The 27,470-nt window shown below is 38.5% G+C and overlaps 1 protein-coding gene across 1 annotated transcript in view; it reads left to right on the top strand.

The window, feature by feature from the left end:
- Nucleotides 1-2,399: 2,399 nt before the first annotated feature.
- The window catches only part of KLHL13 (kelch like family member 13), a 42,646-nt gene continuing 17,575 nt past the window's right edge, over nt 2,400-27,470 (top strand). Inside the window, exons 1-3 of the mRNA XM_080795768.1 lie at nt 2,400-2,519; nt 21,119-21,251; nt 21,797-21,993. Coding sequence (XP_080651894.1) covers nt 2,406-2,519; nt 21,119-21,251; nt 21,797-21,993 — 444 coding nt within the window. The 5' untranslated portion in view covers nt 2,400-2,405. The remainder of the gene's footprint in view (nt 2,520-21,118; nt 21,252-21,796; nt 21,994-27,470) is intronic.

The following is a 27,470-nucleotide window of genomic DNA, read 5'->3' as shown; positions in this document are numbered from 1 at the left end:
AAAATTACTCTGTTTGAATGGAAATTTTCTGGTTAGGGATCCCAATCACCATCAGTCTATTTCCCACTTGTCCCATTAATTCTGTACTTTTAGGGCTCCTGGGTGGCTCAGTGGGTTAAAGCCTCTGCCTTCGGCTCAGGTCATGATCTCCGGGTCCTGGGATAGGCCCCGAGTCTCGGGCTTTCTGCTCAGCAGGGAGCCTGCTTCCTCTTCTCTCTCTGCCTGCCTCTCTGCCTGCTTGTGATCTCTGTCTGTCAAATAAATTAATGAAAAATCTTTAAAAAAAAAAACAAAACTGAACGTGCTTTAAAAAAAATTCTGTACTTTTAAATGTTTGCAAAAGCTGTTTAAAAGGGTGGGTAAGTGTGTGTATGCTATATGTCATGTATAGAATTTAATTCTTTTTAAGGCTGTTTCTGAAATTAGTAGAAAGCCATATTCATTTTCTGCTATGCTTGTTAAAATCTTATTTAAATTATTCTCTTTATTAAATATCCATGAGGGTTGAATAAAACATTGTCATGTATTATTAATTCATTTTTGGTTATACTATGGCTCTAATATCCTCAAGAAGAATTGATCTCACCCTTGAGGCCGGAATTTTGCTAATTATTACAAGATTTAAAGCCATCTCATTGATGTCCGGATTCAAAAAGCAGGATTTTAAAGTATGGTAGTCTTAAAGTTTTTTTTCTTGTTCAGACTGGTCAACTGAGGTATGGTAAGGAACAAGTGAAATCTTCACGATTTTGGATAGGCCAGAGTTAGAAAAACAAACAATTTGGGGCGCCTGGCTGGCTCAGCCAGTAGACCATGTGACTCTTGATCTTGGGGTTGTAGGTTCCAGCCCCATGTTGGGTGTAAAGCTTACTTAAAAAATAAAACCTTAAAAAAGAAACAGAAAGGGGCACCTGGGTGGCTCGGTCAGTTAAGCGTCTGCCTTCGGCTCAGGTCATGATCTCAAGGTCCTGGGATCGAGCCCCGCGTCGGGCTCTGCGCTCTGCTTCTCCTCCCTCTGCTCCTCCCTTCCTCTCTCTCGCTCTCAAATAAAGAGAATCATTAAAAAAAAGAAAAAAGTAAAACAAATAATTCAACATGTAGGAAGTTTGAGGTAAATAGCAAAAGTGGAGTTCCTAGCACTTGAAGATGTCCTCTTCCTCTTCCTCTCCCAGTGTCCATATTAGCCGTCTACATCATGAGCACACAAACCCATTCCGAGCCCCCCGCTCCCTGCTCTTAGGTGATTCCGAGACACTTTTGGCAGTGTGTACCTGAAGAAACCCAGGCCTGCCTAGTCTAAGGGGTAATAAAAGGTCGTACTGTGGTAGTCAGTATCCAGTGTAACCTGAAGTCTTTCATTAAATATTTTCCATGATCTCTGTGAAACCAGCTGACCTGTTAACTACAGGTTCTCCAATCCTTTTTATGGCCTGCGAAAAATTATGAATTGTAGTATATACATGGGCATAGCTCGCATTCATTATTTTTACTTTTTATTTCTTAGAAAAGATGGAAATGCCACTGGATGATAGCGATTTAACTGAATAATCCCAAAATGATGAGTGAGAGATATTGCTAGAAAAAGAAATTACTTCACGTGTGAGAGTTTTCGTTCCACTGGGGGTTGATTAGAACTATAACTAATGACAGAAGAGGAAGCACTGTATTACTGTCACAGTTAATCTTTGACTTTTATTAATGGGGTCTTTGGAGTTTGGAATCACACTAGATTTATATTCAAATCCTGACCCAACTACTTTTAATAAATTTGCGACCCTAGCTAACTTACTTTTAAACTATTAAACACTGTAGCTCATACAAAGGAAATAATAATAGTACCTATTGGGTTGGATTGTTTTAAGGATTATGTGTGTGTAAATTTCTGGGCAAGTACCTGATACACAGTGACCATTCAGTAAATGATAGCTATTGTTTTTACCTTTCTCAAAGTAGGTATTCCAAAGTACTTTTAACTGTGAATAACACAGTTTGATGTTATTGCTACCTAAACAGCACAATACCAAAAGCAATTTCTCTGGCACTAGAGATTAAAAAAAAAAAAAAAACAACCCTTTGTGTATGTAGTTTTGAATCAGCTTTTAGGTTGATTTCTCACTTCTAACTTTTTTTTTTCTGACCTTGAAAAGTTTTTTACAAATATGGAAGATAATTTCTTCTAGGGTGTACAATGGCATCAGCCTAAAGCACAATGAAACAAAATTCCGTCTATATCGTAGTCAAATGATTGGCACTAGTGACTGGTTATTTCTCTAAACAATGCCATTATTGTGAATTATACTTCTATAGTATATAAAAGTATAGTATATAAAAGGCAACTTTTAACTTGCCTTTCCTTCTGATTTATCCACCTTTTCAGATCTCTAGTGGAAGAGGAGGACCAGCACATGAAATTGTCCCTTGGAAGCAGCGAAATGGGTCTCTCATCCCATCTGCAGTCTTCCAAGGCAGGGACCACACGCATCTTTACCAGCAATACCCACAGTTCGGTGGTGTTACAGGTAATCTAAACTGTCCCTTGTATAATATTTAAATGGATTTAAAAACGACCCAGGGTGTTTGTGGTGTGGGATGTCGGTAGTGGGGGGCGAGGAGCGTGCATGTGTGTGGACGGGGTGCCCATGGGAACCCTCTGTCCCTGTTGTTCCATTTTGCTGTGATCCTAAAACTGCTCTAAAAAAAAATTAAGTTCATTAATTAAAGAAAGAGCAAACAAACATCAAGGAAGAAACCTTGAGGGGAAAACTACATACCTTCCTGATGTTAAAACAGAAAAACAAAAAAAACAAACCCAGAGTGTACTCTTTGTTTGGTTTGTATGAGGGAGGTCTTGCTGTTGGCCACTTTCTTATAGAATATTATGTCTGGCAACATTGACTTTCCATTCTGTCTCTGCCGATATACATATCACCAAGTCCCTACGCTGAATTTCCTGGTTCCTCACTCGTGACCTGTTTTACTGACACCTTTATCATAGTTCTGAAGATCATACTTGGTATCTCAGCTTGCATTGATGATAGTAGGTGTGGGAGTATGGATAAGGATGGCTGGATGCAAACACATTGTGAGATGTAAGAGGTAATAACTGACATCAGAGGAGAGAACAGAAATATAATAAAAAGCAAAAAACAAAACAAAACAAAACCCCAACCTATCAAAAACTGCAACCTGGAGCTAATTAGCACAAGGACAAGCAGTCCTGGTACTTCCCGTAATTGTGGACACCCCCTGACCTCTGTTGCATGGCTGAATTAGGAAACAATATACTACTGGATGTTCCTCAATGTCTTCTAGATAGAGCCAAATTATATTAGTGCTCCCTCTAGTAAGATAAAGAAAAATTGTTCTGCATGTATTTTTCAAAGCAATCTCCCCAGGTGAATTTCATGCATATTCCTGGTCAATGACCATTAAGGTAAAGCAGTATATAGTGTATGGTGTTTGGTGGGCAGTATAGCATATAATGTAATAAGAGAACCCTCTGCTTGTTATATGGCTTTATTGGGTCATGTAATTTTTCTGGGCTTCTTTTGTCTTATCTCCAAAATGTGTCTTGACTACGAGATCTCTAAATTCCATTCTAGTTCCCATATGTAATTCCATATCTTCCATTATTTTGGTTTGTAATGAGAGCTAGGTTTTATGGTTTTGTTGTGCTGTGGGTCTCATCAGCAGAAATGTAAGGGTCAGGAGGGAGAAGCTTGTAATTTTTCTGGGCGTCATTTGTCTTATCTCCAAAATGTGTCTTGACTAGGAGATCTCTATGTAAATGGTTTAATTGTTGATTATTCAAGGCTATGGAACCTTAGAAACTTTATGCTAAGTGAGAGAAGCCAGTCATAAAAGGCTGTATTTTATATGATTCCATTCAGACAGAATGGCCAGAAGAGGGAAATATATAGAGACCCAAAGTAGGCTAGTAGTTGCCTAGAGTTGGAGAGAATGCGAGGATATGAAGGTGCTAAAGGCTCTAGGAGTTCTTTTTGAGACGATGAGAATATCCTAGAATTGACTGTGGATTTGGTTGCGCACATTATCTGTGAATGTGCTAAAAGCCACTGTACTCTGCACTATAAATAAGTGAATTGTATAGTATGTCGATTCATCTCAATAAATCTGTTAAAGTTACAGGACAGTATGTAGTGTGTAATCCCATCTGTTGGCAGAAAAACTATACAACAAACAGGGTGCTTGGGTGACACAGTTGGTTGAGCGCCTGACTCTTGGTTTTGACTCAGATCATGATCTCAGGATCATGAGATTGAGCCCCACGTTGGGCTCCACGCTCAGCAGCTTGAGATGGTCTCTCTCTCTCTCAAATCAATCACTTTTTTAAAAAAGAAAAAGACTATACGATATATATACATATATACGAATGTAAACACACAGCAAAAGGTCTGGAAACATTAGGGTGGCTGGTGAATGTTATCTTATACTTTCTGCTCTGTACAATCTTGCACTGTTTAATTTTCTTTACAATGGAAATATGTTTGTGTATAGCCTGTGTACTTTAAAAAAGATAATTGTTCTATTAACTATGGGAAACAAAGTGAGGGTTGCTGGAGGGAGAGGGGTGGAGGACTGGGGTAACTGGGTGATGGGCATGAAGGAGGACACTTAATGGAATGAACACTGGGTATGAAATGCAACTGATGAATCACTACATTCTACCCCTGAAACTAATACTATGCTATGTTAACTAAATTGAATTGAAATTAAAAATTATATATATTTTATACATTATTATATACATATAATATATATAACAATTATATATATTTTATATATATATATGTAATTATTGACAAAAACCAGTATGACTGGGTCTTAGATACTTAGACACTTGGCGATATTACCTTGTAGTTCAGCCTTTGTTGGTCCTGACTGGTGAAAGTAACAAGAGAGTTTGTATGGAGTAAAGGTGATCTTTCATGAGCTGACTTTTGTTGTTGTTGTTGTTGTTATTATACTATTTTCTGTAGTGGCATGGAGCTACCCACTGCCTATCATTATTGCCGAACTTTGCTCTCTTTAAAAGTCCATTAAAGATGATGTTCTCACAAATGGAGATTTTTAAATTTTTTTTTTAAGATTTTATTTATTTATTTGACAGACAGAGATCACAAGTAGGCAGAAAGGCAGGCAGAGAGAGAGAGGAGGAAGCAGGCTACCTGCTGAGCAGAGAGCCCGATGCGGGGCTCGATCCCAGGACCCTGGGATCATGACCTGAGCCGAAGGCAGAGGCTTTAACCCACTGAACCACCCAGGCGCCCCACAAATGGAGATTTTTAAGTAGCAGCAGTAACAGAGAACTTTTTCCCTGTATCTAATCTTAGGTGTGTGGTTGTCAAGGGAACAAGTTGGAGAAGTGTTTAATGTGTAAAAGTTATCATTGTTTTAAAATTAGCAGTCACACAAACGTCGGCTTCAAAAGGCATGGAGAGTCACTCTCAGGGGAAGGGACCCATGGGGAGAGAGTGTTTTTCAGAAGTCTCACTCTGCAGGGTTACCCACTGCATACCTCTAGTGGGACAGACATGAGTTTAGGCCAAACCTGGAATCCTAATTTTACCCCTAGTTATATGACCTTGGGAGCCCTCCATCCTCTCTGGGCCAGTTTCCTTATCTATAAAATAGTTAAGAGATGTGAGGATTAAATGGGACAATTGATGGGAAAGTGAGGTGCATCATAAATATCCATTTTATTTTACTTCCATTTGAGCCAAAGATGGAAGGCATCCATCTGGTTGGCTTCAACTGCTCCTGCAGATTAGTCGTCTCTGTTAAACAGGCTTTTGCAAACTCAGCTGTCGAAGAAAGGGCCTAAAGAATTGCGATACCTATTAGGCTTGGATTCCTAGAACCTTGAACGGATCTCCAGAGAATCCATGATGTAGTTAGCAGAGCAAATTGCCTTCACTCAATTAAGGAAGGTTAACCAGGGTTTGCTTGAGTAGTAACTGGTAAAATCAAGGACTGTCTCATTTTCTTCACTCCTTTAGTGCTACTGGTTATTTCCTATGGAAGGCTTCCAACCTTTGGCTTCACCTATTATCCCAGGTTGTCAGCATTTTTCTTTTACTGCCCCAGTTTATGGTCTTTGATTGCATCATACTCTTCCTTGGCACTTTTGTGCCTTAAAAACAGCTTTATGGAGATATAATTCATATACCATCTAATTCACCCGTGTAAAGTGCATAATTCAGTGGTTTTAGTTTTTAGTATACTCATGGGCTTTTGCAAATATCACCACAATCCATTGGAGAACATTATCGTCTGCTCAAAAAGAAACCTTGTATCCATTAGCAGTCACTCCGCATCTCCTTCCAACTCTTTCCCCAAACCTAAGCCACCACTAATCTACTCTCTGTCTCTGTAGACTTGTCTATTCTGAACATTTCCTACCATTGGAATCATAATATGTGGTCTTTTGTGTCTGGCTTCTTTCACTTAGCATCATGTTTTCAAGGTTCGTGCATGTTGTAGCCTGTATCAGTGCTACTTTTCTTTTTATGACTGAATACTATTCCATTGTGTGGATATACCACCTTTTTTTAAAAAAATTCATCCATTCATTGATGGACATTTGGGGTTTTTTTTTCTACTTTTTGGCTATTATGAATAATGTTGCTGTGAACCTTCAGGGAGAAGTCTCTGTGCGGACATGGTTTCATTTATCCATTTATCTTTCATGTATACTTAAGGGTGGAATTGCCAGGTCATACAGTAATTCTGTGTTTTAAACTTTTGAAGAACTGCCAGGGTGTTTTCCAGTGTGGCTGCCCCATTTTCCATTTCCACCCACAGTGCATGAGGATTCCAATTTTAGCACATTCTTGCCAACACTAATTATCTCTGTTTGATTGTAGCCATACTGGTAGGTGTGACACAGTATCTTGTGGTTTTGCATTGTACTTCCCTGATGGCTGATGATGTTGACCGTCTTTTCATTTGTGCTTATAGCCATTTGTCCGTCATCTTTTAAGAACTGTCTATTCATATCCTTTCCCCAATTTGTAGTTGGGTTATCTTTTTATTCAGTCACAAGAGTTCTTTATATATCCTAGATATAAATTCCTTATGAGAACATGATTTGCCAGCATTTTTGCCAAGCACCTTTGGTTTTATACTCCCTTGTTTTATACTCCCTTTTATACTGGCCTGGCCAGTCCCCTGTCCTTTTTCATTTCAGTCATAATGATTTTTGCTTCTGCTTAACCTTAGTAGAGTTCATAGGACAGATGGTCAAGGCAAATGGCTTGAAGACTTCTGACTTTTCACTATTCTCTAAATGTATATTTTTTTCCACTCTTCAGTCTTTGCACCCACTTCCTATCCCTAAAATGCTCTTATTTTACTTTTTGTTTCTGGTAAACCCCTGTTTATTCATAATGATCCATCTTAAGCAGTAAGTGATAAAACTAGAATTCTAGCTTTGCCCTAAACTCATGTCCTTCCCACAACAGTTATATAATGGATAACCCTGCAGAGTGGGACTTCTGAAAACAGTCACTCCCCATGGGTCTGTCCCCCTGACAGCTACTTTAATTGGCTTTTGAAGCTAGAGTCTGTGGGAGCCAGGCAAAGTTTCCAGCTTCTTCTAGTCCTCCCTCTTAGCCCTTGTTAATGTGACCTATCAGTGAGATTCACTACATGTGGGATCTAATTTGTTGTTTCTGTATGCCTCTGATCGAGTGCTAGGTTACACGGTGACTGCTTCATAAGTACCCACTATTATTATTATTGTAAGACTTATTATTGTCATTCAAAGAGGAAATACATACGAAGAGCCTAGCCCATCACCTGGCACGGAGGAAATACTCAGTGCTTTTCACTGCTATTATTTGTATTCTTGGCAGAATAAATGAATTTCGCTGGCAGTTATAAAAACTTTCATATATACTTGCCTCATTGATACTTTAAACAATATTGTGAGGTAGAAAAGGCCAAAATTGGGGCGCCTGAGTGGCTCAATGGGTTAAAGCCTCTGCTTTCGGCTCAGGTCATGATCCCAGGGTCCTGGGATCGAGCCCCGCATCGGGCTCTCTGCTCAGCAGGGAGCCTGCTTCCTCCTTTCTCCTGCCTGCTTCTCTGCCTACTTGTGATCTCTGTCTGTCAAATAAATAAATAAAATCTTTAAAAAAAAGAAAAAGAAAGAAGAAAAGGCCGAAATTATTCTCTCCATTTTATAGATTAGGAAACTGAAGCTCAGGGAGTTTGGGAGGCTTGCCCGGATCACACAGCTGGTAATTGACAACAGCTAAGACTTGAACACAGGTTTTGACTACAAATCTGTTTTTATAATCTGTTTTTGTAATTTGTTTCTTTAATCTTGCTCTAAACTGTATTATCTTTTTAAGTATAATGTCTGTAAATATTAAGTTTTCATTGACTGTAAGTTTAAAAACATGTATTAACAAAAGCGAACAGATAATTTGTTGTGAATGATATAGTAAAGATTTTATTCTTTTTTTTTTAAGATTTTGTTTACTTAGAGAGGGGAGGGGGTGGAGGAAGAGATCGTTAGCAGACTCTGCTAATTGTGGAGCCTGACTCAGGGCATGATCTCATGACCCAAAGATCATCATCTGAGCCAAAATCAAGAGTCAGATTTTTTTTTAATTTTTATTTATTTTTTAAAATTTATTTTCAGTGTTCCAGAATTCATTGTTTATGCACCATACCCAGTGCTCCATGCAATACGTGCCCTCCATAATACCCACCACCAGGCTCACCCAACCTCCCACCCCCCACCCCTCCAAAACCCTCAGTTTGTTTCTCAGAGTCCACAGTCTCTCATGGTTTTTCTCCCCCTCCAGTTTCCCCCAACTCACTTCTCTCCATCTCCCCATGTCCTCCGTGTCATTCCTTATGCTCCACAAATAAGCGAAACCATATGATAATTGGAGAGTCAGATTCTTTTTTTTTTTAGATTTTATTTATTTATTTATCTGACAGAGAGAGAGATCACAAGTAGGCAGAGAGGTAGGCAAAGAGAGAGGGGGAAGCAGGCTCCCTGCTGAGCAGAGAGCCCAATGTGGGGCTCAATCCCGGGACCCTGAGACCATGACCTGAGCCAAAGGCAGAGGCTTAACCCACTGAGCCACCCAGGCGCCCCGTAGAGTCAGATTCTTAAATAATTGAGCCACCCAGGTGTCCCTATTCTTTTTTTTTTTAAGGATTTTTTTTTAAGTAATCTCTACACTCAATGCGAGGCTCGAGTTCACAACCCCAAGATAAATAGTGATCTAGAAGATACAGATGAGCTATCCTCAAAGTATTAGCTTATAACTTGCGCCTACCAATTAGCACAATATTACATACTCATTAATAAGTGTCAGCAATAAACCAGTTGAGATAACATTACTAAATGAACATTTACCCGTGTTAACTAAAGAGAGAGAAAAGATGTATCACTTTATGCTTAACAGCTTTGTTTTTTGTTTTTTAAGATTTTATTTATTTATTTGACAGGGTGGTGGGGGGGAGAGCACACAAGCAGAGGGACGGGGGAGTGGCAGACAGAGGGAGAGGGAGAAGCAGACTCTCTGCTGAGCAGGGAGTCCAATGCGGCGCTCGATCCCAAGATCCTGGGATCATCACCCGAGCCTAAGACAGACGCTCAACCGACTGAGCCACCCAGGCCCCGCTATGCTTAACAGCTTTGTAATGAAAAGTCTACTAAATTGAAAAAAAAAAAAAGTTGTATGCTCTTCTGACTGAGCCAGCCAGGTGCTGCATAAAGATTTTATTCTTAATAGAAATAATAGAATTAGGAAGAAAGTCTTCCTGCCTGTCTGCTCTACTTCCCTTCCCCTATCAAAATTGGAAAAAACAAAAACAAAAAAACAAAACAGAAAAAATGTTAACTGCCAGTTGCACACATCCCTTTTAGGATAAGGGGGCCATAACTGTAGTACCCTTTTCAGCTGGTAGCAGTGTGTATTAATTGTAGAATGTTACCTACGTAGAAACAAACTATTTCTTGATTGTTGGCTATACTTACTCAGACCTGTAGAGTTTCAAATGCCTCCTTGCTCTGGATGTCTGAACTCCTAATTGGCATTTTCTCATGTTAAGACTGGTGCCTACTAGATTGTTCTTCCTGTATTTTCCTCCGTTTCTATCTACTATTTTTTTCTATCCAATTTTAGTTGTAAGGCCAATAAAAGATCATTTTATAGTCTCACATTATTATATGTATAATACAATGTTAAACAAATGAATTATCCCAAGAGCCTATACAAATTAGCTTGTCTTGTCTTCCAGTGGGCTAACTTTATGAAATGCTGATGCTAAGGTAGACATTTGGGTTGCTTATCATGTCATGTTGATGAACTATGCCCAGTTTTAATACCTCATGATCATCAAATAAACAACTTTAAATATATATTGTTGGGGCCAATGGCTTGCACAGGCAGAAGAACATGTGACCCTTGATCTCAGGGTTGTGAGTTTGAGCCCCATGTTGGGGGTAGAATTTACTTAAAAATTTTAAAAATTAAAATGTATCAACATAAGAAAGGGAGGCATAATAGATAAATGGACAAAGAAGATGAAGGAGATATACATATGTATTAATATACGTGTATACTTAATATATATTACGTATAATATATAGTAATAGTTTATATGCACATATATATTTCTGCATAATTCTATTTGTGCTAAGAATAAAATTTATTATCTATTATACATAATGAAACATAATATGAATATATGAATCATATATATGATGAAATATTACTAAGCCATAAAAAAGGATGAGCTCTTGCCATTTATGACAACATGGATGGACCTAGAGTATATTATGCTGAGTGAAATAAGTGAAACAGAGAAAGACAAATACTATATGATTTCATTTAAATGTAAAATGTAAAAAAAAACCCAAAACCAAAAAAAACAAAAAAACTAAAGGCAGAAACAGACAGATAAATAGAGAACAAACTGATGGTTACCAGAGGGGAGAAGGTTGGAGGATGAGCAACATGGGTAAAGGGGGGTGGGAGGTAAAGGCTTTCAGTTACGAAATAAATAAGTCACAGGAATATAAGGCACAGCGTAGGGAATACAGTCAGTGGTATTGTAGTAGTGTCGTATGGTGACAGAGGGTAGCGAAACTTGTGATGAGCACAAAGTAACATATAAACTTGTCAAATCACTATATTGCACACCTGAATCTAATGTGACATTCTGTGTCAGTTATACTTCAATTTTAAAAAAAGGCATAAAGATTTAGAATAAATTATGTTATATAAAAGAAAAGCTCAATAATCTAGATTGTTGAAGTTTTCGTCAAAATGAAACTTTTTATTTATTTCAGTTACCTAAAGGGCAGCTAGAATATAGAGAAATGAATATATTATTTTTCTTGGGAATAGCTTTTTTGGCACTCAGGATAGAGTACAGTAAATTATCCTACTACTCCCACAATTGATTGTGTATCATTAAGATACCAGTTGGAAGACAGCCTACCACCTTTCCTTTTAGTCTCCTTTAGTATATTATTACCCTGCTCTCTTAAATGAGGTTTTATTATTGTTATTTAGCATGTATTAAAGTAATAGAGAAACTAGCACATACCAACTGGTAGTTAGATATGCTGTAATACATCATTTCAATTCCTGATTGTTTGTTGCTGGGACAGAGTAATACAGTTTGTTATGATTATTGATCTTGTATCTTGCAACCTCGATAAACCAACTTACTCTTTTTGTAAAGTCTGTAGGATTGTCTACACAGACAATCATTTTTCCTGTGAATAAAGATATTTATTTCATTCTTTCCAATCTGATGCTTTTTATTTCATTTTCTTGCCTTATTGCACTGCACAGGGACTCCCGTGAAATGTTGAATGGAAGTGGTTGAATATACATTCTTGCTTTTTTGCTGATGTCAGGGAGGAGAACATTCATTCTTTCACCTTTCAGTATGTTAGCTATAAGTCTGAGGAAGTCCCTTTCTGTTCCTATTTGCTGAGAGTTGGGTTTCATGTTTTTAATCAGAAATGGATGTTGGATTTTGTCAAATACTTTTTTGCACCTATGGAGATGATCTCATCATTTTTCTTTTTAATTTGTTACTATCATAAGTTATATTGACTGATTTCCGAACGCTAAAGAAATCATGCACTGCAGGAATAAACCCCACTTGGTGGTGATGGATTATCCTTTTTATATATTATTAAATTTTATTTGCTAAAATTTTAGGAATTTTTGCAACTATGCTCATGAGGAATTTTGGTTTTAGTTTTCTTAGTTTTCTTACCTTTGTCTGGTGTTGGTATTAGGGTGAAGCTGGCCTTATACAGTGAGTTGAGACATGTTCCCTCCTCTTAATTTTTGGGATATATTTGTGTAGCATTGCTGTTATTTCTTCCTTAAATGTTTGATAGAATTCACCAGTGAAAATTTGATTTTATAGTTAGACATAGCTATTCAGTTACGGATTTCTTCTAGAGTAACCTTTAGCAGCTTGTATCTTTCAAGGAATTTATCCATTGCAACTGATTGTCTAATTGATTGGCATACAGTTGTTTGTTTTTACTTATTATCCTTTTAAAAGCTATGCCATCTCTAGTATCATCACCTCTCTCAATCCTGTTGTTGATCATTTGCATTTTTTCTCTTTATCTCCCTAATCTGTCTGGCTAGAGTTTTATCAAATGTATGGATCTTCTCAAATAACCAGGTTTGGGGGTTTTATCATTTTTTTCTCTTTCTGTGTCATAGTTGATCTCCTCTCTGGTCTTTATTATCTCCACTTCCTGCTTTTGGGGATTAATCTGCTCTTCTTTTTAAAAAATATTTATTCATTTATTTTAGAGAGAGCATGCATGCAGGCATGGGGAGGGAAGGGCAGAGAGAGAGAGGAAGTCTCGAGCAGACTCTGTGTCCAGTGCAGAGCTTGACATGGGGTTTGATCTCACAACCCTGAGATCATGACCTGAACTGAAATCAAGAGTTGGACCCTTAACCAACTGAGCCACCTAGGTGCCCCAGGGTTAATCCACTCTTGTATTTCTAGTTTCTGAAGGAGGAAGCTGAGATCTTTCATTAGAGTGGTAATAAATGTTCTTTGCTCTGAAATTTGTTTTGTCTGATATTATACTCATGTCAGCTTTTTTTCCCCCCCTAAGTAAGCTTTATGCCCAACATGGGGCTTGAACTCACAACCCTAAGATCAAGAATTGCATGCTCTACCAGCTGAGCTAGCCAGGCACCCCTTTGCCAGCTTTCTTTTAATTAGTGTTAAATTGACAAATCTTTTGTCATCTTTCTACATCTTTACTTTGTAAATTAACATACAGTAAAATGGACTTTTTTATTGCACTGTACCTTTATGAGTTTGTTTGGTTTTTGGTTTTGGTTTTACTTTTACAAGTTTTATTTATTTATTTTTAAAGATTTTATTTATTCAGCTGAGAAAGCATGAGCGGGGGGCAGAGGGAGAAGCAGGCTCCCAGCTGAGTGGGGAGACCAAGGCGAGGCTCGATCCCGGGACCTGGGATCACAACTGAGCCTCCCAGGCGCCCCTTCATGTATGAGTTTTAACAAATACATTTAACTTCTGTTACTCCTTGGTAGTCACACTCATCTCTGCCTCTAGCTGATCTGTTTCCTGTCACAGCAGTTTTGTCCTTTTGAGAGTATTACATAAATGGCATCACACACTCTGGAAGCTTTTCAGACTGGCTTCTTTCACTTCGTCTAATATCTCTGAGATCCATTCACTTTGTTGTGCGTATCAGTTATTTGTTTCTTTTTATTGTTGAGAAGTGTGCCATGGTGTAGAACTTTGCAGGGTCTCTTTTCCATGCTCCTCCGTCTTGACCATCTCTCCAGTACTGTCCCGTTCTCTAGGGCGCTCTCTGTGGTCCTCTGGCCTGAAAGCTGGGTTTTATTCATCCTGGTCTGCCATTCACTGACCACTGCTGAACCCAGAGCCTGGTCCAAATGCAGAGACGCATCTATTGCAGAGGAATGACCACAGGTCCTCTGACCAAAGAGGAAGTTTCCTCTCCCTCAGTTTCCGGCCTTTGCCACCCCCAATTCCAAGGGCCTTGGAATTGCCTGGAGATCAGGACGCAAAAGAGCAGAGGGAAATAAAAGTAAAGTGGATTTTGCCTGCTCTCTCTGAGTTTTGGGACTTTTCTCTGCTCCCCGATGACTGCCCCCAGGTGACATGGTACCTTAGCTCCAGTTTGGGGTATATTGGGGGGAAAAGTAGGGGATAGAGTGGAACACTCGCCCTCAGTTTGATCATACTTTGCATTCTGATATCCTTCCCTAATTCTTTTGCTTTTATTAACCTATTTTTCATTAACTTTTAAGCTTTGTGGGGTCGCACCAAAACACCATTTGTTTATTCTAGGGCAAACTTTTTCCCAGTACTGGGGCAAATACTTACGAGTACTCTAAGGCCCTAGAAAGATAAGGTTTCCATTTTGGTGGTTGGAATGAATTATGCTCAGCCCTTGGTGAGCCTTGCAGTGTTTTCTTGGGCTCCCTCTGGGTGGTTCTTTCCCCAGACAAGTACACTTCTCAGTACTCACCTGAATACTTGAGGGAGACTCTTTAAATTGTATTTCATTTTATTTTACTTTATTTTACTTATTTTTTGATCTCCATAGCCCCCTCTCTATGCAGATCTCTTCTCCTGTGTTCTTCCCTACATCTAGCTGCCTTGACTCCCACAGGACTCATTAGGAGAGAATGCTGGGCCTCGCCTGGGTTGCTACTCTGTTCTTGGAAAGTCCAGAACAATCATGGGGCTCATCTAACTTGCCTCTCATCTGTCACAGATCCTTCTCCTTCATGCAGTTTTAAACTTTTTTTTTTCATATATTTTGTCTGGTTTTAAGGTGTTTCAAGAGGTCCAGTCCCTGTTATTTCATCTTCGCTGAAAACAAAAAATATATAGGATATAATTAAATGCTAAATTGTAAGACTCCAACTAAAGGTGCCTGATTATTTCAGAGATTTGGTTAGAGGTAGCTTTACAAAGGAGGTCAAATTTGAACTAGGCTTTGAAGGAAGGAGGATATTCTATGTGAAAAATAATGGCATAAATAAAGGTACTAGAAAAGAGGTAAGCCTGGTTTTTACCAATGAGCCAGTCTAGACAACAACCTGATAAAGTGGGTCGGAGTACTTAAGGAGATCATGAAAAATAAGGTTGAACAGTTGAGCTGGGGCCAGATTAAAACAATCTTTAAATTCCAGGGGTGCCTGGCTGGCTCAGTTGGTAGAACATGCAACTCTTGATCTCAGGGTTTTAGGTTTGAGCCCCAGGTTGGGTATAGAGATTACTTAAAATCTTTTTTTAATTTAATTTTATTTATTTATTTGACAGAGAGAGATCACAAGTAGGCAGAGAGGTAGGCAGGCAAAGAGGGGGAAGCAGGCTCCCCGCTGAGCAGAGAGCCCAACGCGGGGCTCGATCCCAGGACCCTGAGATCATGACCTGAGCTGAAGGCAGAGGCTTAACCCACTGAGCCACCCAGGTGCCCCAAGATTACTTAAAATCTTAAAAAAGCAATACAAAGCAGAAAATCTTTAAATTTCTATGTTGTGATACAACACTGATAGAAAGTCATTGGGAGTTTTTTACTCCACACAGTGTTTCATAGTAAGAGCAGAGTTTAATTCAGATTAATAAAAACTTTTATATCCAGTCTGTATAGCTCTTTGCCTTAAACATGCATCTGTTCCTTTTCTGTCCTCTGAATTAAATGAAGAACAGTATCATAAAAACATGGATATGGTATTGTTTTGATCAAATACATTATTACATTTACTTAAAGATGGGAATAAGCCCATTCCTTAACCTTTTCTTGAGTTCCTTTATCTTTGTTCATAAAACACATTTTCCATTAATAATCTTTATTGCTCTTTTCAGGATACATTTCCCTTTATCCCACTTCCTTTTCAATATTATACTGATAAAAACTGATACAATATGCTAGTAAGTTACTTCGTGCAGAATTTATTGGAAATATTTGCTTATCAGATTGCTTTTTAATACCCCAAATTATCAATCTAGCTTTTTTCAAAATGACATTATATTGAATGTGAAAGCTATTGACATCCAACCAACTTTTGGTGGTAATTATTTGTAGCTCATATGGTTTCTATACTATAGTTGTGTAATGTCAGTGCATATCCCCTTGTGTTTTAATGTGACCATTTAAAAATTTATCAAACTCATTTAAAATGGCTCAGTCTTTCAGGGTATTACATACGTACGTTCCTCTACTTAATAGGATTTGAAGTTTTGATACATTGGGTAAGTTTAATACAGGGAACAGAAAAGCCCCCTTTTTTTTTAACGCTCAGGTTCCCCCCCCCCAACAAAAGTATGTGAAGAAGAAGAAAAAAATAGTTGTGGGGAGTTTTATAGGAGAGGGAAAGAGAAATGTTAGAGTAAAGAAACCAAGAACAGATAATAATCTCTGTGTCAGTGGAACCCAAGGCCCAAAAGAAATAGAAAAATAAAGAACTAAAATATGGCTTGGGGCAGAAAGAAGTTCAGTTAAAGCAACAGGAACCATTTTACAGATACTCTAAAAGACTCACTGGAAACGTGGCACCATTTTGGTAAAGCAGAGCTGTATCTGTGTTTGGTGAACTCGAACACGAAGACAGACAACAGACTTTATAGAATTTTGACAAGAGGAATGAATACAAATCTGGTGAAAGAAAATGATTTTATAATAAAAGGGCACATTTTAAGTGTGCAGGCAATCTTTTTTTTTTTTTTTAAGTTTTTTTATTTAAGTAATCTCTACACCCAACGTGGGGCTCAAACTCACGTCCCCGCTCCACCAACTGAGCCAGCCAGCTGCCCATCAGGATATCTTTGAGGGTCTTCCTAGAGTTAAATAGGGCCAGAGATTTATGGGAGTGAAAGCTAAAGGTAGATATATAGAAGGCAGGTGAGAATTGTGGAGGAGAATAACCTCCCCTTTTCTTTGAATGTGTGCCTTCTTCACAAAATTAGAGTATAAAAGTTGTTTAGAGAAATGATTGTCTTCTATACAACATAATATATGGTAGAAGGAACTCTAGTTTTTTTTCTCTTGAGACAGAGTGGGGATATACAGATAACAGCATGCAAACAAGATATTTAGAATCTGTATGAAAACAATCTGAATTGACAGATCTTATTTGGATAAAGATAGCAATAATCAGGAATAAAATTGGCAAATATGGAATTGGATGTTGGGATTGTTCATTTATGCAGTTGAAAATAAAGGTTGTGAAATCTACAGAAAGGGAAACTGCTTCATATGCGGTGAAAATAAATGCAGAACCTCACAGAAGGAGACATTTTGGCAAAGATAGATAAATTAAGCTTAGAATAAGAGAGACTCAGAATGTGGTGAACGTGGTCTTGGAGCTTCAGCTTCCTTTCTTTGGGGATCCCAGATCATACTGAGGAAGGGCAGAGGATTTTTTTTTTTTAAGATGGTGCAAAGGGAAGCAAAATGATCAGATTTGTGAAGCGTGTAAAAACTCCTTGTGTCTTAGCTGAGGCATCCAGATTTTGAGGATTGAGTATATACCTCAACAAGCAATATTTTAATAGAATGTGGACAAAATGAGAAAGGACACAGATAATGATACAGGAAGTATCAGCAATTCCTTTGTTCGAAAGGAAAAAGGAGGAATAATAAGGAGTAGGAACGGAGCCTAGTAACATCATTCAATTCCCAAGTATGAAGTACTTGTATGAATGGTTTAAAGGCAGAAGGGCTAGCAAATGAACCGAGGGTTTTGTTTGTTTGTTGCTTCGGCTTTTGTTGTTTTTAGTGGAAGAAAATAACGGATTGGATACAATCACTGCTTTTGACAGGATAAGTCATGATTGCCTTTCACAGATAATTATCTGTATACACCTTAGAGAAGATTCAGGAATTTTTTTCATGACTAAAAATGAAGAAAGGTGGCATACAGTACCTAGTCTCACTTCATTGGTATTTTGACATCTTTTTTGCCAGTACCCAAGGTATAATCAGTTTCCCAAGATAAACCATATGCTTTAACTTGCCAGTAGCTATTAAAACGTTAAAAATACGTCGTCTTCAAACCAGCAATTCTACTTTTACGAATACCTCCCACAGATCTACTTACACAGGTAAGTATATACACAAGGAGGTCTGTTGCAACATTGCTTGTAATGGCAAAAGTTGAGAGTCGGCCCAAATGTCCAGAGGGGAACAGATGAATAATGAATGGTGCCAGCATGATGGAATCCCCTAAAAAGAATGAAGTAGATCTGTGTGTGTAGAATACTGTCCATTTTATGTGCTCATGTGAATTTTTAACAGGGACAATAATATGTAGCATATTCTACTTTTTAAAATCCCATTATACATACAAGGAAACAGTACATTATGCATACGTATAAAAAGGCCTGGAGGGGTGCCTGGGTGGCTCAGTATGTTGAGCATCTGCCTTCAGCTCAGGTCATGATCCCAGAGTCCTGGGATCGAGTCCCACGTCAGGGTCCTTGCTCAGTGGGGAACCTGCTTCTCCTTCTCCTTGCCGGCCCCCCGCTCCCAGCTCGTGCTCTCTCTCTCTCTCTCTCTCTCTCAGTCAAAGAAATAAATAAATTCTTGAAAGAAAGAAAGTGAGGAAGGAAGGAAGGGAGGGCCTGGACATATATATATGTATTAAACTGTTAACAATAATTACTTCCTATATGTAAAAATGGTGTTTTAGTTTTCAATTTATATCTTCTATTTTTATAACAAGCATATATTTCATTTTTCTTAAACCTGCAATTTGTCTGAGGGAGGAAAAAGGCCAAGCCCTTGTGAGTCAACCCTTCCCCCCCAACCCTGGTTCAATTCCTCTTCTCTCTTCTTAGCCATTACAGTTTAATACAAAGAAGCACCATGGGCACAATTGGTTTTTTTTATTGGGAGAAGTTTCCCAAATAAAATTCCTGGTTTCTTATCAGCTTGGCCCAAAATTAGAACTCTGCTCAACATGACCCCATGGTTTTAAAATACCAAGTGGTGGCGGCTTCTTGGTAAAATCAGGGTTGTTTGTTCCTGCAGTAACTGAACATAAATCGAACGTATATTAAGTGCCAACTGTGTACCAGGCAGCAGGGAATGCAAACATGCTAGTCCCTCAACTCTTCTACCTGATGGTTCCCTCCATCTCAGTCAATTTCTTGACAGTCCCGGCCCCACCCCATGGTCACTTTCAGTACTTCCCAGTGCTCGTCTGCCTTTGAAAGGCAGTCCCCCTTAAACTTACTGCACGGTAGACCCCACATATGAATTTTCAAAGAGCTACTTTTTACCTTCTGCATGAGACTATTCCCCTACAATGGACATCGCTTTTTACCTTCACTTCTCTAAATAACATAGGCTGGAGATCATTTAGCAATGGAAAAATGGAAACTATCAAGGGCGGGGTATAGAATGTTTGTGTTTATAGAAGAAAAGAGGCATTTGTGAAAGATTTGATATTTGTGAACAAAAACATATGTCAGTCACTGTTGGAGAAAGAAAAATATGATACATAATCCTGTTCTAAAGTATATGTATAATGTATAAATATTTTTGGAATAAAAATATTTATATCTCTCTCCAGAGAGAAAGTGGCTGGATCACATTATCTCTTTGAAGTTCCAGTTCTGTAGATTCAAGCATTTTCTTTAAAAAGCAATTTAAAAATTATGATGAGAAGATGTTTAGGCTGAGATTTATATTTTACATATGGGGAGGATCAATATTTCTCAAACTGCATTCTTCAGTATGTCATGCCTTTTGCTTCTTAAATCTGTGAAACACAACTTTAAATAAAAGTTTTATTTGGGGTCATTAAAATGCGAAGGGGATGGAGTACTCCTTGCTGTTAGTTCTTGTTATGTTACATTATTACATTACAATATATATTAGAAAGTAACTTGTATGAAGACCTTCCTGACTTTTAATAGTAATTTATTACTATTTGGAACTATAGAGTAAATCTTGCTAAAATCTTCATTTTTGAGCCTCAGTATTAAATTACTTTTTATTGTCTCCCTTTTGTGCATTTTACCAGCCTATTATCATCTTAAATTGTTTCATTCTTCCAAGAAGAGACCAAAGGAACAACTGTCTATTTGTCATAGGTTGGGATCATCATGGGAGTGAGCAAAAGAGCTAACCAATAGGGCCTCTTCTCACAAGGGCCCCGAATTGTGGGTGACAACCTATTAATTCTCCACTGAACTTTAGGCATTTGGGAACAGTTATGTCCCATGTTAGCACTACCTGAGCTCTTTTTTCCAAAGCTAATTAAAGTCCAAACTTGATACCTGAAAGATAATTGACCAAGCAGCAGCAATCTACCGCATCTCAAAGAGATGGAACAATCTAGTTAGTAGAAAGGAACTCCTGTCTAGCAATTAACACAGACTCTCTATACCTTTCTTTCTCAGAAAGAACAAAAACTGGGGGCGTCTGGGTGGCTCAGTCCACTAAGTGTCCTACTCTTGGTTTCGGCTCAGGTCTTGATCTCAGGGCTATGAGATGAAGCCCCATGTGGGCTCTGTGCTGGGCGAGGAGCCTGCTTCAGATTCTCTCTCTCCCTCTCCCTCTGCCCCTCCACCCCGCCCCCATCCCCATGCTCCCTCACTCTCTCAAATAAAAAACAAATCCTTAAAAAGCAAAAAACCCCACAAAAGCTAAAAAGAACAGGGTGTGTCCAGAATGTACAATAGAAGAACTATAAATACATTATTACAGAAAGCGTGTTATTTGCCACCCTAATCCTGGACGCAGGAAAATGAAAGCGTATGTGGTAATTTCTTTTCAAAATAAGATAAAGCCAGTAGTTGCATAAGGAAGTGAATGTATATACTCTTCCCATATGTGCTCTTAATCTAAATTGGTCTTAATTTTACCTTTTCCTACTTTGAATTAAATCGACGTTGTCACACATCAAGTAAGTTGTTTGGGTTTCTTCTGAGTAATTAATTATTCTATTGGTTTTATGTTCTAAAACACCCATCAAACGTATATACAGAATTTTAGTGGGCAAGAATTGGCATACCCATTTCACTCTGATTTGTGGCTCAACTCATGCTCTTGGTGTAGGGCTTTGACCAGCTTCGACTTGAAGGATTGCTTTGTGATGTGACCCTGATGCCTGGTGACACAGATGATGCCTTCCCTGTGCATAGAGTCATGATGGCCTCTGCTAGTGATTACTTCAAGGCAATGTTCACAGGTAGGGTGGCTTGTTAAATTCTGCACCCCCATTAAAACAACCTGAAAAAGGCAGATTTCCATATTTTTGTTTCTAAAGTGAAATTCAGTTCTTTAGATCTTGCCTTTCCAAGAAGAAATCGTTTCCAAAGGAATATACACCCAGTACATGTAGGTGGTGGTTTTTAAAACTTGGGAACCAGATGTGCCTTTTTCATACTTCTGTCCACTTTTGTTTCACAACTCCTTTTTTCCAGCTACACATCTGGATACTCTACCAGAGGTTCTGGGTCTGACTAAGACAATCTTGAACCCATCAAAAGATAGGAAGTGACAGGAGAACGTTTTGGAAGCTCTCGCGTTATATACGACTTCCATTAGTATAGAGCTATTCCTTCTTAAGGACTTTCTTTTAACTGTAAAATATGTAGAAGTCTGACTCTGATATGAATGCTTACATAGAATAAAACTCTTCCTTGATTTTATTGCATCTAATTAGCAGCAGAAGTGAGTTTGACCTTAATTAAATTACCCACCCTCCTTTCATTGAATGTCTTTTTATTTAAGGTGGAATGAAAGAACAAGATTTAATGTGCATTAAGCTTCACGGTGTGAGCAAAGTCGGCTTAAGGAAAATTATTGATTTCATTTATACTGCAAAGCTTTCTCTTAACATGGACAACCTTCAAGACACCCTGGAAGCTGCCAGTTTTCTTCAGATTCTGCCGGTTTTGGACTTCTGCAAAGTATTTCTCATATCTGGGGTAAGCCGTCTTCAAATCTTCAAATCTTTTCCTGCGATACGGTCTGAGGTAGCCTGTGGAAAGCCTGGTGAATTGGTTATGTAGGCATGTGAAACTTTGGCCCTTAAGAGAGAGGACTCAGGGAGTGTGTGTTCTGGAATGAAGTTGAGAGCGAAATAGTACAGGTGTCTTTTTTACAAAACAGATTCATTTCCTAAAAGCCTTCCGCGTAATCGCATGACATCAGACAGTAATAGTGTTTGATAACAATATACACGTTAACCTGTTTACTGACGTTATATGTTTTAATCTGGTTTTGTTTGCCTTCATGATTTTAGGTGGGCAAGCTTTCTTAGGTGGGATTCCATGAAAGCATAATCTGAACTTCTCGAAGTCTTTTAGACTAGGCTCAGTAATTTTTTTTTCTTCCTTCAATATGGGAGCTAGGTCTTGAGAAGAAGTAACACCTGTGTGACAGCCTGTAAGATACAAATGTTAATTCCATAGAAACACATCACCCACTGAATCATTTTTGCCTCTTTCAAGAGATAGGAGGGGGCACAACTACCAATCAGCGAACTCCATAGCAGTCACATGGTTCCTGAAGGTACCACCCTATTGGAGATCCTTAAATTATTGACTTCTGGGAAATGAAATGCTTTGGCTGCAAAGAAATATTGCCAAGAAGATTTCTAGAGCTTATAGAGCTGCCTTTTGTGACTGGAAATGATGGCAGTGGTCAATTTTGATATATTTTCCAATTTGTTAAATTAGTGGGTAATACATTTTTCTATAATTGATTTAAATTCATATCAGTTCTTATATTGGTAAATAATTGCTGTTGAGCTTTTCAAACCCTAAGTTTCAAGAGAACATGTCCTTAGTGATTTTATTAATAAGCTACTCCTTATCTTACAGAGTCAGCCCACAGCTAATTTAGCTGGGCTATTGAAAAATTGTTTCGTTCCTGTATTTCCATTTTAAAGGACTCAGACTACTGTCTCACTATTATTTATAAACTTTTAAATTAACTGCTATTTTTCACACTTTTAAGGCAGTCTGGTGTTACAACATTGCTCTGTGTTGCCCTATTCACTACTGTATAAGTAACCACATGAAGTTTGCTTATTTCCCGTGATACTGTTTGTCATCCTTACTGAATCTGAACACTGAATTTCCTTTTAACTTAAGCACACAAGATCCTTCCCCTTAGGACCTATAAGCATCTCTCCTCTAGTTTTGTGCCACTGATATCATCTGACAGCTTCATCTCAAGAAAAAACCCGAACTGAATTACATGTATTTTTTAAATGTATCAAGGCCAATAATGAACTTAGTAATAACCTGAAGGCTTATATTTATAGACTCTTAACAGTCCTTCACACTGATCCCAGCAACACGTGGTCGTCCCGAGCCAAACTTGGTACAGTGTGGTTATTTCTTTGGAACTAATCATTAATAATAGACATGTATTGTCGACTTCTTCTGTAATACCAGAGTTTAGTATTTATAACTTTAGATACTGGTTGTGATCTGTTCTTTTACCTGAAAGAGACGGACCAAATGGAATAAAGCATGACTTTTTTTTTTATAGTTATTTATTTATTTATTTGACAGAAAGATAAAGAGCACAAGTAGGCAGAGAGAGAGGGAGAAGTAGGCTCTCTGCTGAGCAGGGAGCCCGATGCGGCACTCGATCCTGGGACCCTGGGATCATGACCTGAGCCAAAGGCAGCAGCTTAACTGACTGAACCACCCAGGTGCCCCTAAATCATGATTTATGAGAAGTCATAAAAGCATACAAATGTCAAAGTAACAGCATTAGAAAACAATTTTGTTCTAGAAAACTCTGAAACAAGTTTATTTAAAGAAGATATCCTAGTAATTTTGCAATAGTGACAATTTTTTTATAATCAGAATGTCGGTTCTTTTACCTGTTTGAAGCATTTATTATAACTGTGTTTTACCTGTTTGGAAAATTCTTCATTTTTGTGAACACTTAATATTGTCTTAAAGATTATGTTCTTCATTTCTAGTGTCCTCTGCAGGCATCCTAAAAACCACTTCTAATGGAGAAGAGGCTTATCTCTGACAAAGATTTACCTGTGGTATCGTTTACTCCTCCCTCTCTTGGTTTTAGAACTTTCTACAAGCTCAGAGGAAACACCTCTTTTCTTAGCACCATTCTACTTAACCTGTCTTTCATCCTGCTTGCAGAGGATATGTCTGTGTGATTTTACTGTGGAAATAATTCCATCTCAGAATCTACTCTACTGTTCTATTTTTTAGAACAGTTGGTAGATTATTAGCATAAGGATTATATAAAATCCAGCTTTTCCTTCATCCTTCTTTTTTTTTTTTTAAAGATTTTATTTATTTATTCGACAGACAAAGATCACAAGTAGGCAGAGAGAGGAGGAAGCAGGCTCCCTGCGGAGCAGAGCAGGACCCTGGGATCATGACCTGAGCCGAAAGCAGAGGCTTTAACCTACTGAGCCACCCAGGCACCCCTTCCTTCATCCTTCTTGCAGGCGTTCCATTTCTTAGTTAAATGTTCAGCCTCACCCTGTTTATTTCCTGTTTCCTTCTCAGCAATCAAGTGGATCAGGCGGAAGAGTCGCCCTTGGGTGTCTTTTCTACTTATAAGAACTGGAAGTTTCGAGATAATGTATTTTTCAAAGGTAGATTTGTTTTGAGTTTTCCCACAAGCTAAGATTATGGATAGTTTTTAAACCGAATGAGCTCATATTTTAAGGATTCTGTGCTTAAACCAAAGGTTTTGAGTGAGTCGGTTTATGTTTTTAGTGATATGGTGTGATTATACTTCACATAAGCCAAACACTGCTTGGGATTGAGTTTTTAGAAAGAAAAATTAGCTTCCAATATAATTTTGGTCTATCCCATTCTTAATCATTTGTGTAGATGAAAATGTGACTCGGCGAATAACTCACAAAGCATTTTTATGGTGGTTTTGGATGACAACTTTCAAGATTTATTTATGTGAGAGAGGGAGAGAGTGCAAATGGTGGGGGAAGAGCAGAGGGAGAGGGAGAGAATCTCCAGCAGACCCCCTGCTGAGCGCAGAGCCCCACTCAGGGCTTGATCCCATGACCCTGAGATCATGACCTGAGCTGAAATCAAGAGTTGGATGCTTAACCCACCGAGCCACCCAGGCGCCCCTTGAACGATAACTTTAAATACGATAATAAAGTCACGCTCACATTTGGTGAGGTAGAAGCACCAGTGTTCTAGAACAGAACATCAGGCTCCATAGAACAAGAAGCCCTCCCCTCCCAACTTTGCCATCTTTTACAGTAATGCTTTTCTCTTAAGGTGTTAATTAGTATTATAGTTTATGGAATCTGGCGCTTTTGTTCTTGCTATGCTTCTTTCTTGCCAGTTGTAGAAAAGAGGCCTATGAAATGGATACAAAGGGATAACAGCAAAGGATGTAAGGCAGAGTAGGTAAAATTATCTGTTCAACGAAAAACATTTGCTCAACTATCTCATGGAGATGATGGAAAATGGCCTTCTTTTAGTTACAGGCCTAAAAATTGTATTTGTTTTTGTCTTTATGACATTGTATAACTACAGCATGCTAAATAGTGTGTAGCCATTCCCTGCTTTACAAACAGGTTGTGGTTAAATTTTTTGTTTATCGTTTGTCTGCTATTTGGAACGTGTAACATCTAGCATTTGCCCCATGGAATTACTGTTACAGAGGATTACAGGCTAGTCCACAAACCCCAATTTTTAACATGAGGTTGCTTAAGGAGGACATTTGTCATTGAACTGAAATATTATAATTTAAATATACAATTATCCAGAATAAACAAACCAGAATGAAGGTGAGCAAGAAACCATTTTCTTTTTATATAAAAGCATATTTAATCAGAGAATGAAGATGCCATTGTGCTTTAGACTTTCTTTAAACTCATTTCTTTTTAAAGTTGTGTGGTGTTTTTTCCTTGATGCCTGTATAACATTGCTTCCCCTTGTACATTTATTATCACTGATTGGGGTGGGAAGTCACAATGAAATGTAGAGAAAATTTATTGAGGCAACCGAGGATAATAAAGAATTAGTGACAGGGGCGCCTGGGTGGCTCAGTGGGTTAAAGCCTCTGCCTTCGGCTCAGGTCATGATCTCAGGGTCCTAGGATCAAGTCCTGCATCAGGCTCCCTGCTCAGCGGGGAGCCTGCTTCCTCCTCTCTCTCTCTCTCTCTCTCTGCCTGCCTGCTTGTGATCTCTCTCTGTCAAATAAATACATTAAAAAAAAATCTTAAAAAAAAAAGAAAGAAACTTAAAAAAAAAAAAAAGAATTAGTGACAGTGGAAAACAAAAGAGGTGAGGAGTGGCTGGGTGGCTCAGTCAGTTACTAAGAGTTCCACTCTTGGTTTCAGCTCAGGTCACCAGATCAAGCCCCACATCAGGTTCCACGCTCAGCAGGGAGTCTGCTGGAGATTTTCTCTCTCCCTCTCCCTTTCCCTCTGCCCCTCCCCACCCATTCTCTCTCTCTCAAATAAAATAAATAAATCTTTAAAATGAAAAGAAAGGAGATGCATATGTAGGAGAGGCAAAAGGCAGAGGAAAAAGGAGTTCTCTCAAGGGAAAAATGAAGGCAATCAGAAGACATTATTGGAAAAGACAGTTTCTTTTGCTATTCAGTGATGGTATTAACAGCGAGCTTTGGGAATGTTCTTGATGTCAGAATTTCCTATATAGTAATTATATTTCACATTCCTTGTTTGATCTAAATTGGATTTTCCCATAAAAATTAACAAACATGTCTTTTCAGATTTTTTTTTTTTTTTTTGTCTTTGGGGAGGTTTAATGCAAATCAGAGGAAAACTGCTATAGATAATTTTACAATGAATCAAAACTGTTCCTCCCCTCCCCCAACCAAACCATTCTTGAGTTCATTGTCAAGGCAGATGTTCAGCCAGTCACACCCAGATACTGGTTGTCTATGGTTGAGCATCTGTTCTCACTAGCTGGTACCACACTGTGCTGGTTGTTAAATATCCTAAATATTATTCCTCCCTGTAACTTGAATCACTGCATCCTTGCCCATCTGCCATGTGGGACTCTGTAGGGGAGGCAGAGGCCCAACCTAGGCTCAAACCAATCCATTCTCCCATGACCATTATAATATGTAATAGTGTATCCAAGAAGGGATGTGCATTCAAAGTGCAAAGTGGTAAGACAATTGGACCCCCCAAGCTGGAGACACACCATCATTATTCCCCTCAGATGGCAGTTAGAATGTGAAGAGACACAAAGCCTGAGACAGGAAGTTTCTGATTTTTAATCGTCTTTTTGTTCTTCTTACCAGAAGGTCCCTTCCCTGTGTCCTGTGATGTTCCCACCTGTGGAAGGAGGCCCGGGACAAGATGTCTCTTCCGTCATCTGCTCCCCCTTCCCCAAAGTAGCTTATTTGACTTCTTCCCAGTCTATGGACACGCTTTGTCTCTCTCTGCATTGGTTGTTCTTGATGT

This window comes from Martes martes (genome assembly GCF_963455335.1).
Source record: "Martes martes genome assembly, chromosome: X".
Lineage (NCBI taxonomy): Eukaryota > Metazoa > Chordata > Mammalia > Carnivora > Mustelidae > Martes > Martes martes.
This window is presented reverse-complemented; position numbering and strand designations above follow the sequence as displayed.